Source organism: Anarrhichthys ocellatus, unplaced genomic scaffold (genome assembly GCF_004355925.1).
Source record: "Anarrhichthys ocellatus isolate YVR2014 unplaced genomic scaffold, GSC_Weel_1.0 scaffold30, whole genome shotgun sequence".
NCBI classification, from domain to species: Eukaryota; Metazoa; Chordata; class Actinopteri; order Perciformes; family Anarhichadidae; genus Anarrhichthys; species Anarrhichthys ocellatus.
Window position 1 is genome coordinate 2,304,906 of NW_022280060.1, and position 12,030 is coordinate 2,316,935.

General features: G+C 44.6%; 1 protein-coding gene across 3 annotated transcripts in view; it reads left to right on the plus strand.

The window, feature by feature from the left end:
• The first annotated feature begins 52 nt into the window (after window positions 1–52).
• abl2 (c-abl oncogene 2, non-receptor tyrosine kinase) overlaps window positions 53–12,030 on the plus strand; it is a 22,443-nt gene continuing 10,465 nt past the window's right edge. For 2 of the 3 annotated variants that reach the window (XM_031863996.1, XM_031863997.1), the window contains exon 1: window positions 53–694. In XM_031863996.1, the coding sequence (XP_031719856.1) occupies window positions 478–694 (217 nt within the window). In that variant the 5' untranslated portion in view covers window positions 53–477. The other variant, XM_031863998.1, reaches the window with a different exon arrangement.

Below are 12,030 nucleotides of genomic sequence, written 5' to 3' on the forward strand. Positions count from 1 at the left end.
GGTGCTGGATCACGGTGACAGGGGATCGAACCCCCCCGCCTTGTGCAACACATCTTCTATTCTGCGGTAAAGATGGCGGCGTCAGAGGGGGCGCGTAGCGGCCGAACAACGGCAAAACCATTCTGAAAAGCTCCAGATTTGACCGAATCTCGCTCGTCAGGTTAACCGTTATTTTCTGTTGGGATACCACCTGGATCAGCGGGATACAGACAAACGCTGTCACACGCCGGGGTTGCGATTTTATTGTTTAAAGGCAGAGTGGGTGGGTTTCACCGATAGCTGCTAACGTTAGCGTAACAGGCTAGCCAATCGAGCTAATACGAGCTAGTTAACGTGAGCTCGGTGAAGAAGAGCGAGGAGGGGGATTGAGGAAGACGATTCGGGCCAGGCCGCTCCAGCTTGGGGGAATGTGAACCAGGGGTGCGCGCAGGGGGTTTGCTCGCTTCGTCCCAAACGTCCTTACACCAAACTACCGGGATGGGGCAGCAGGTAGGCCGCGTCGGTGAGAGCACATCGACCGGACTCCAGCCACCACAGCCCCACGCGTCCCAACCGCACCAAGGGAAGGGGAACCGGGGGAGCGGCGCCGGGAAGAGACCCCGGGAACCCGGCAGTAGCACCGGGACACCGCCGGGCAGGACGGCTGCAGTCAACGTGCCCGACCCGGGGATCAATGTCTTCACACTGCATTCAGGTAACAAGAGAACCACGTTTATAAAAGAGGTGTGGGTGACGATGAAGGAGTCCCGTTTTCTACTTTGATATTTGTTTGCTGCTGATTAGCGCTTGCTAGCCGAGTCTATGCTAGTTTGACAACGACGCGTTAGCGGAAATAACGATGCCAATTAACCTTAGCTTGTCTCATCCATTTTAACATGCTAACGTTCATTTGTTAACTGTCTGTGCATATGCACAGGAGGCCGTTTATTCAGAAGATGGAGAACAAACTTGCTGAGATTTGACACGGATATAGCAGTGTGTTGGAGCATATGTAGCTACGTTATGTGCTGCATGTGACTCGATGTTCCCCAAAGGACAAACAATGTGTTTGAAAAGAGGAAGAGTGTTCTCTGCTCAGCCTAAAGGGTCGTGACTGGAGGTTAGTTATGTTTTCTCTAAGGCCCCTCTGGCTGATACTTGCTTTGGTAAACACTGATTCTTGCCTCCGGGAGGTTGAGTAGCAATTCCACCCCATTAACTCACAATAGCAGCCACCTTAGGCTCGCGTTACAATACCTAGTGGTTTTCACATGCTCACTTACATCCTCTGTCTGATAACGTCTACTGTTACAACGCACTCAGCAAGCTGACTGCACAGTTTGATCCAGTGGGAAATATGCATGTGAATTATTCAGTCACCTTCTGTCATTGCATGGTTGTGCTCATGCAATCATGAACGTTTTAAAAGCTGCACTTGTGTGATTATACTTTAATGTCCAACATCTATCCTCTCGCACGATTAGTACATTTATGAGGTAATCTAACATGAGTACTGCAAATCGTACGTAAAGAGACACTCAGAAAAAGAGAAAAAGGTGTGGCAGTACCTATAGTCACCCATGTTCCTGCCTCAGAGCAATAGCTATGCATTGATGTTGTTATCTGCTCTGTTGGTCATGAGAACAGTGCAGATCGGAGCCCAAGAGAAAGAGCCCAGCAGTGACTCCGCTCGATGATCTGCCTCCGTCCTCCCAGCCGTCTCCCCTTAGGCAAGGTCTCTTAGTGGCCGATCTGTGCTTATAAGTAACGGTGACGATATCATCATAGTAATGCATTTTAGGGCTTTTTACACGGTAATGTTTTACATGTCAATCAAAAAAGCACCTGCACACTTTTAAGCTTGACTTCTCTGTGTGTGTGTGTGTGTGTGTGTGTGTTTGTGACACCCTTTGATTGTACACTCTTAAGTGTAAACATTTTGGGATGTTTCATGTCCGTCTACCTGCAGTTGGCTTTGTTTCTCACTCTGTGTCCTCCGTTGGATTGTCACTTCACATGTGCTGTGTGCTGCATAGAGGCAAAACTACTGACATAACTTTCCTTTCCGCTGATGTCCCAGACCCAACGTCCTCACGCCATTGCAGAGAGTAAGGACACATCTAAGTTGCAAGCTTTTGGGAATGGAACACATATTCAATCCCTTGGTTGCACATCTCAAACGTAACCTTCCTCAGCTTGAAGTACATGTACAGACAGACCTACTAAGTGCAGCAGTGTCGGCGCTGGTCTGTTCTCTCCGATGTCGGGGCAGGAGCGGCCTTTTTATAGCAGCCAGGATGCAGTCACACAGCCACTCTGCAGAGAGACTGCTGCTCTTCAAAGAACACAATAATAGAACAAAGACTCTTTAGCAAGGAAGCTCGGGACTGTGAGCTCTGTCTTCCACCGACTATCAAAGTGCCTTTTTTTTCTGCTCGTCTATTCATGTGATAATGATGCACATCTTGGTGGGTGAAATTTGGACTTGCTTTGTAAAGGAGGCTATTTTGGTTGATAGAATGTCGGTGTTGATTAGGGCTAAAACTAAAAGATATTTTCATTATTTGTACTTCATCCTTTAGTGAGTAAAATGTCAATTTACAAACCCAAATTGATGTTTCAGTTGCTAATTGAGTATCACTAGAGGCCACAAAACAAGTGTTATTTTTATATAATGTATAGTATTTTGTGTAAAGACAAAATATACAAGCAAGCAGCTCTTTGACTTTATTTTCATTCACAGTAATTTATGGGATAAGGCTCCCAACACAATCAACCATTTCTTGTCTATTGACAGATCTGTTGAGCAATAGCGGTGATTGAATTGATGAGATGGCCAGATTTGATTTCTGTGGCTTTGACCATGACACCATGTGACCAGGTCTCTTCAAGAGGAAGTTGAGATGAGATGAGCTTTATTGATCCCATGCAGGGAAGTTGAAGTGCCACAGCAGCAACAGGAAGTACAAAAACAGACCGTACAGTTGTGAGTCAACCAGTCGGACGAAGTGTTGGTTTCACAACTGATCTAATTCAGTGTTCGTGTAATTTTAATATCCATTAGTGTTTCCATACGAGGAATGGCTTCAGAGTCTTTCCCTTGATAGATACCAGAGAGCGACATGTTTGAAGTGGTTTTATTACTCCAGCTTTAACCACTTTATAACAGAGAAGCATACTTCAGAAGCTAAATGATGCCTTCTTGAGATGTAATTGAAAGGTGCCAGTCTATGAGGAATGCATTTTTGTCTGCTGAACTCATGCCTGTGTGTTGCTGCCTGTCTTTCCAGTGAGTATCAGTGGGTGTCACGTGCGCATGCTTCCACTAGAGTTTCTATCAGTGTGCTTTAAACCACTGAGTCATTTTAGGGGTAGATAAACACGAGGCTGAAGGCCGTTGGTGTAAATTGGCTGTAAATATGCCCGGCTAAGTGGCCTCTTTCACTTCACGGCTCTCTCCTCAGCGGTAGTGACATTTCTCAACGTCTGTAGTTCCCGGCTTTGGGCTATCTTTCTCTTTCCCCGCTATGGACGGTGCGAGTCAGCTCCTGTCGTCTGCTCAGGTGTGCAGCAGTTCTAATTGAGCATCCATGTCTCCCAGAAATACAATGTTTACCCCACTAGACGAACAATCCAGCTAGGAGCCACCGCTGTGAGTATTGGTCGAAGTGCAGTATTGGTGAATCGGAGGATGCAACATATTGATGGTTCCGCCCCTTCAGCATTGTCAGGAGTTCAGAGATCGCCATCTCTGCAGTGGGTTTATCTGATGCACACACTGCAGTGAGGAGAGTCCTTTGAACTGACACAGTGAGGCAAGTCTGCGGAAAGATTGGCCTCATTAAGGCAGCACTGCAATCAATTTCCTTATCGTATTTCACTTTCGCGTGTCTTCTATTTTGTCTATCTTTAATGAAACCTACATCTTGCTTGTAAGAACTCTGAATGGGTTGGAGTGATGGATGAATTGACTGTGTGACAAAACGGCACTTCTGACATTTCGTTCAATAAATCCACAAAGCGATAAGCTAATCTATTTTTACTCTGAACAGATCATAGAAATTGGGGCAGATGAGCGGACTGGAGTTTATATATATTTTTTTGGCAGTTGTGCTGATAGTGAATGCAGAGCCAGCTGTACCGAAAGAGCAGCGCTGTTAAAGCTGCCCGGAGGAGAAGAGAAAAGCCTGGATCCAGGATCCAAGGACATAAGCTGATTTGCATCACGGGTGAAATTAGATTAGAGACAAATCCACTTTTCTGTGTACTCCATGTACTAAAACCCCCCAACAGCCGGGAAACGTCACACGGCACTGTGATATCATGGGACAGTCGAGTTTCAAACGCTTCAGCAGCTGTAGGTGAGATTTGAATAGACTTTAAAAGATAATATCCTGGAGTAAAAGGATTTGTTAAAAAGAAACTAGTTAGTCAGTCCTAGTGACTGCTAACAACCACTAGGAGGAGCCATGGCCACACCTTTTCTGGGTGATACTACCTAGAAATTGGGGCAAAAGTGATCAGAGTCTGACTGGTCATCTCAGAAATGGGAATATGTGTGATGAGATGGATGTGTTTGAAGAATAGTGTTTCTGTGCAGTTCATTTTAACACAATTGGACTTGGTTTATGTCGGAAGACTGCGTACCAGTGTGCACTCTGTAATGGCTGTTTGTTAAATAATTTATGTTTCTCAGTGCCTCTGTCCTCATCCCAGGCTTCTCCTCTGTCCCCCCCCCGGTCTGAGCCTCTGCTGTTAGCCCTTCAGTTGACCAGCTCTGCCCCTCTACAACTCTAGTCCCAAATCTGTAAACAGTAAAATGCCCTTTCATTTTTAATGCTTCACAACAGAATGTGCCATAATGTGTTATCTCACCAGAGATTTATATGATTTTCAGTCATATTTTAAGCACTATTTCCTGAAGATTCTAAAAAGTTTAACGGTGGCTGAGTTGTTTTTGTGACTGCATGCTTCTGTGCCCAAACTCCCAGTTGTAGCCTTGAGCATTTGCATCTGCTACCAGTCAACCTCCTGTAGTCCCCAAAACCACAGTCCTAGTTTCTGTTCCTTGGCCTCGGCTCTCTGCAGCTCATCTCATTTAAAGAGTGAGGATTAATCAGAACAGTGAGTGATTTGGCTTTGCAGATGGTGAAACCAACCCCTCGCATCTGTCATCTTAAAAACACCAAATGTTGTAAACTTATGAGGAGCTCTGGCCAAATTGCTGTAGTGGCTCCTGGATAAAGCACAGTTATAAGCTGTGATGGTACAGAGGGGAGGGGGGGAAATTAGATATGGGGTAGGAAAGGGGGGGGGCAGTCCCGGTGCCAAGTCTGTCAAGCATTGATTCGCTTCCAGGATCAGTCCTCGTCTCTTTTGCTGCCATTATCACTGCTGCTTATCTTCTGGGTTGCAGGCTGGAGACTTGGCTAGAAATGCACACTTCCATACACACACTGTAAACACCCACACATGCAAATACACACACACACACACACACATACACACACACTTTTTCTCTCCATCCTTGTTTGTAAGTAAAGTTATAATGTGGTGCAGTCCTTTCTGAGGATTATCCAACACATCCTACTGACCACATAAGGCTAAGGTTACATAGGGGTACAAGGGTAAGGTTACATTATACATAATTATAACAAGGTTACAATTCAATATATTACAATACTGTAAGCGAGGCGATGTATAGCACATTTTAGGAAAACTGTCCAAAAGAACAGACTGAAATCAGAGTTTAAAAAAAGAACAGTGGGATCTGCATTGGCCATTTATCACAGTCTCTGGACCATCCAACATCACAGCACCACTTTTTTGTACAATCTGAACCAATATTTGCCAAGACTCTTTGCATTAAAAATGGAGGGTGTTTTTGCTAATCGATAACGGGTATCCCACAAACACGAGGATACTCAAGAGTAGCGATATTATCTCACACTCCTACTGACAAGTCAGTCAGGATTCCTCAGTGTGCCCCGTGGCCCTGCTGTCCTCAAATATCCCGACTAATGCGTGTGATCATTCAGAGAAGAGACGGCGACACGTAGCTTCTTCATAATGAATAACTCTGTGACCCTGCTGCTGCATTGTCATGTTATTTGTTATCATTACACTAAAGGTAATTAATGCAGTTCATCCAGTTTGAATTTGAGACGGTATATGTAAGATAAGTAAAGATGGCATGGCATTGAATGTGGAGGCTCCACTGGGCTGTTTTGGCAGGCATCGGTATCTCAGCTATCTAAGAGTAGAACTTCCCCTTGGACTGTGGTCACTTCTTTTTAACTGAGTCATTGTTAAGCAGCTTAAACCTACACCCCAGCATGATTAAACAGATTACCTGCTCAGACATCGAGATTAGTCCTTGGGTGCTTCTGTAAACCCTCACCGCGGAGTGTGTGATTTCTAAGGCTTTAGAGAGAGATCTGCTGCGGTGAACACGTCTTTACGGGGACGTTTGAGAGCATAAACACACACACACACACCTCAGACAGACATTATATACGGTGCACACATACTATTGCATAATGCATTGGACAAGACCAGGCAGATCTACAGTGAGGAAATCTATGGTTGTGTCGGCGCTTTTGTGTGAATTTATGGCGTCTGCTGGACAGAAAAGCACGAGGCTAAAATATAAATACGAACAATCCAAAAGCATGTATTGGTTTGTTTTAAATTTTACATCGCAAGGACTGAATATTTTTTTTAAGCACATGCATCAAACAGGTCAGAGTGCCTGGATGACTTTCAGTTAACTCTGTATTTTGTTTGTATTAGTCTATTAGAATATAGAATTTGCTTTAGCGTGTCAAACTGTATATTTCCCCTGTATGTGAGGCAGCCCAGTCTAGTTTTGGCAAGGAGATGTTCAAGTCATCCTGTGCCCTCCAGTCTCTCTGCTGTCACATAAAGGAGCACTTAGCTTAGCACACCTAAAGGGAAGCACTTAGATCCCATTATTAACCCATAACAAGCCCTGAGAGGGGCAGGGCCAGTTAGGCCTCCATCAGTCTCCATTCTCCAGGTCCAGACTGGTGCTCCTCCGCGCCCTAATTGATGTATTCCCATGTTGTCAGCCGACCTGGTGGCCGTGTAGAGCAGAGCTGAATAGAGAACATTGACAGGCGTTTCCCGGTAGCGGCCGGCCTGTGTGTACGTGTATAATTACTCAAAGATTTGCAACACCAGGAGGTGTAAAAGGCGGGGGGGTGGGGGTCTGATTGAGGAGACGACATCTGAATCTGCCGGTGTGGACATGTGTGAACTGTATGCACAAGGCAAGTGCATACAAGTACATCGTGTATACCGTATACAGTAGTTCCCCTGCTGATGAACCAATCGGGTGTTTCAGACTGATATCAGCAAGTAGAAGTGTGGTCTTTTTACACAATAAACTTCTAGTCCTCATAAACAAGGGACTCCACACACACACTCTTGCGATGTGGCATTTAAGCTATTGTCCTTTGTCCAGTCCTCATAAACAACGACTGACTCTTCTCTCCCTACTCTATGGACTGCCTCTCAAACTGTTGATGGGTTGCTCATAAATCCTGTTAGTGACATATTTATATCCTGGTTAAATACCATATACGGCTGCAACTAATGACTACTTTTAATATTTCATTGGCGATTATTTTCTTGTGTAACAGGAAGGTACGGAGGACAGAAATTAGTGGCAGCGCAGGAATCACAGGCAGTCAGTTCTGCAGGTTTGTACGGGTTTTTAATTAATGAACCTCAATAAACAGAAAACGTAGCTCAGTCCAGAGCTCGATCAGTTGACTATACAAACTAAACTATATCAGCCGGGCCGCTAGCTGACTTACCGAGCTTAATCTTCTCCATCCCGAGGAGAAAACATTCTTCTCCGCTCGTCGTTTCCCCACTTGCCTTTTGTTCCCCTCCCCGATGAGGAGATCAGGATCGGGTGTGTGTCTTCCCACACCTGATCTCAATGCTCTCCTGAAGGAGTGGGTGGAGCCTTCTGGCTGGAATGTAGATGCCAGCCACTACCCTGCCCCTCAGGCCCTTACACTTGATTAATCGATTAGTGTAGTTTGTTCTACAAAGCATCTGAAAATGAAGAGAAAAGCCCATCACAATAGCCTTGAGCACTAGTTGATGTCTTTAAATGTCTTGTTATGTCAACCAATAGTCCAAAACCCCAAAATATTCTGTTTACACAGTTGTGCTTTATTGTCTTAGCTCTAATACAATATTCTGTTAGAATTCTAATGTCTACTCAGTACATACTAAACGGATTTGTGCTCTGAAAGTGCCCTTCTTTGTTGTTCTCCCATTTTTCTTTTCCTGATCCAAATGTTTTGTGGCGTGTTTACTGATTCAAAGGTAACGAGAGGGCGTCTCATGCTGTGCAGATTGTAAAGTCATCAGACATATTTGGGGCTACATTAATAAACCGGACTTGACTCCACTATGGTAGTCCTCTACTGACATTGACATTTCTTTCAAATTTCCATTGGTGATATCGCAAACGGTATATGTCCTTGCTTATGTGTTTCTGAGACACAGAATGTTAAACCGTGATTAATCAGTGAGTCACAATGTGATCATCAGAAAGGCTGCTATATGTTTACAACATACAGTAGTTCTCCAGCCCTCAATTATTTTGCAGATATCTTTGACTCTCCCATATTCCTCACCTTTTCTGTCTCCGAGTCTGCCACTGGATGTGATCAGGCCTGTCCTCCAGGCTGATGTAATGTCTTGTGTGCGTGGGTCTCATCCGCGGCATTGTCTGAGGGTTTTTGTGAGGTCTTCCTGTGGGCAGCGAGCCATCTATCTCCGCACCACCCTCACTATGTGCTCTGCGAAGTTATTTCTGGATGTCATGCTGCTATGTTTTGTTCTCCAGTGTCTAAAAATACACCCTTTACCTCGCTGGTCGTGGGCTTCAGATACGACCTCCTATTGTATTTGATCAGGGTGTGTAAGTGATGTTATTGTGTTTAATACTTTGGCACAAGGCGGTTGGTTGGTGAAGGGAATACTTTAAAGACACATGGAGGCACAAACTCTCATACAAACAGCTGCAGGGGAAGCAGCAAGGAGATAGTGTCACCATTGATGTGTGTCTACATGTTATGTGTGTGTGTGTGTGTGTGTGTGTGTGTGGGTGCCTTAGGACCAGGGTCACCTCTGTCCCAGCTGTCTTAGGGGGTGCAAGCTTGTCGTGCCCCTAAGACTTGCAAATACCCTTTCTGCTTCGCTCAACACAAAGCCGCCGTTTCTTCAGAGCGCACATGTGCTACACTTCACAGCACGCACACACTGAGGCACCCGGACGGGCACACGACATACCCCACGCAGACCAACTGCTCCCTCAATCAAACGATCCAGCACACGAGGTCTAAGCTCAGCCAAGTGGAGCAGCATCATGCTTTTTGTCTGGTGTAGGAAGGATTTAAAAGTGATTTCAGGAACATGATCAACTTAATGAAACTGGATAATGCTAGGAAAACAATTTGATGGGACTGGGTTATTTGATTTACGCCTCCGAGTGCTTGGCTAGTCGGTGATTGAGTGTCTCTTTGAGTCTTGGTGTGTCTCTGGGATGACTGGAATAGAGAATCCTCAAATCAAGACCTTTGACAAACGTGTATAGCGTGATATTACTATTTCATTAAAAACATTCCGGAGAATAGTCGATGTGATATGTAGCTATGTAAGAGGAGCAGCTCTGACAGTTGGCTCGGCCTGACTACAGCAGTTGTAGTCATGCACATTTACTCACACACACACACACACACACACACACACACACACACACACACAGAAGAAAAGTGTGTCCCCAGGGGAATAGGACCAGCCATCTGCTGTTGGCCACAGCACTGGTCCAGGCCTCGCACACTCCCACACCGCTCATATATACACACACACACGCATGTCACATTGAACTCAACTTTCCTCCATACTATACATCCACCCCTCTGTATACATGCCCCCTCCTCCCTTTTACCACACACTTTTCTTGTTCCCTCTCTCTGCCACGTTTCGCCATCTCTTGAACCGCAGAGAACATCAGTCATGGATGTCTGTGTTCCCCAGATGGACCTTGGAAATCCAGGCTCCCCTCGGCCACATCAAAGCTAGTAGGGAGTTCCCAGCAGGAGACTGCTACTCACTGCTGTAACTTCAGAAGTTTAGGTGGTTTGACTCAAGGACAGCGTGGGTAAATACTTTGTCTGGGGGGTCTCCCGTCTCTCTCCGATTGCTCCGCGTACAGCATTTGTACTCCGGCATGTGGAGGAAGTAGCTCGTGCTCCGGGAGAATGTACACTTGTGCTTTTCAGTCTACATAGACACGGCGGAGCATTAAAACAACTGTTGGGAGTCAGCGGAGCGAGAAAACCGTAGTGTTTCTTCAGGATACTAGGACCGAAGATGTACTGGGAGCTGTGGCTGAGCCAGGTCACGGCCAGTGCCGCGCTGCAGTGCATGCTGGTCAAGAACAAAGGTGGGCAAGCGTTGTGCGTAGATGTGGTAAAACTAGACAATATTGAGCTAAACTGTTTGGCGTAGGAGAAAGACATCGAGTGCTGATTTGAACAGAACTCTCTCCGCATGCATGGCATGTGCCTGCCACATGGTGCAGACTAACAATGGAAAATGCTTAATTCCTTGATGATGATCTGCCAACTTTGCAAGATTAGAGCAATAACACTCAGATTTCACCCTGATTGTTCACACATTAGCTGACGTTGGAGTACAACTTTCACAGGCAGCTATTTTTGTGCTCTTGTTCATCACGATTGTGATTTTACACCAGCTTCCTTTTAGCTTGGTTGCATGGCATTGCTTTTGCTTTTGTTAGTTTGGTGGGCTGTTCGGTTATTAGACCAACAACATGCATCTACTAGGGATGCAACGATACCGATATCAGGCCGATACTGACTCAATAGCTGAATCGGGATACTGGCGACAACTTCAATTCTATGTCTATACTATTTACATTATTTTTTAAAAATTTGAACCTGTGCACTATTTACGAGCATTATGAATATTTATGTAGAAATAGCCAATGTTCTCTTTGATGGTCTGTCTAAAAGTTCCTCACAGTAACTTTAAATGTATTTTTTTCTGTTCTTAAAGGCTGCATTACAGTTCCATAAGAAAGTCAATTGTAAGGAATTGTTATGAATCATATAGTTTCCTTGTTAAACTTTTGCCTGTATCAGCTTTTAGCGACAGCAGATGTTGAAAACCGGAAGATGACCGTTGGCTGTCCTCATGAGTGGTTTATGTTCTCTCTTTCTGTTCCTCAAATCATAGCCATGTGATTATTTTCTTGATCTTAGACTTCAACTTTAACCATTTAGTTGCATTTTGGCTATAATAAAAATAGTGTAGAAGACTACACCATTATACAGAAATAATGGCTCGTCTGTGCTGATGTAGTTCACTGCCAAACCGCGTTTTATTTCGGGCTTTATGTACAATAAGTCATATAGACGCTATTTTAAAAATAATGCAGCCAGATCAACTCTGTTTATGGTCTTGGCATTTGTGGCAGTGTGTGTTGCCCACTTGTTTTTTTTTTTATATTTTGCTCAGATGGCCAAAATATAAACGCTGCTCCTTATAATGCAATCATATGCAGTTATACCACAAACTACTGCCCCAAAACATCTACAGAATTAAACATTTAACGTTTATGAATGTCGGACTTAATGCAAGGCTCTGTTTTGGATTATACTAAATTGTGCCTATATTAATCAAAATAAATCAAGTTTAATCACTATGTTAACACCATTGCTTTCACCTTCTTTTAAGGCAACAAGAAACGTGTCATGTAATAGCTTTTTCCATTTTAAAGTTGCTTGTATTAATTAAATAGTTCTCTGTTCTCCGTGCCTGTGATCCGCCACCCTTATCTCCTACTTGCTCAGCAGCTGTCCAGACAAGCAGTGACTTTGGCAGCAGCTGTTGCGTTTAGTACGTGTAAGCCACGCATGTACTTGTTCTCCATTGTGTGTGTGTGTGTGTGTGTGTGTGTGTGTGTGTGTGTGTGTGTGT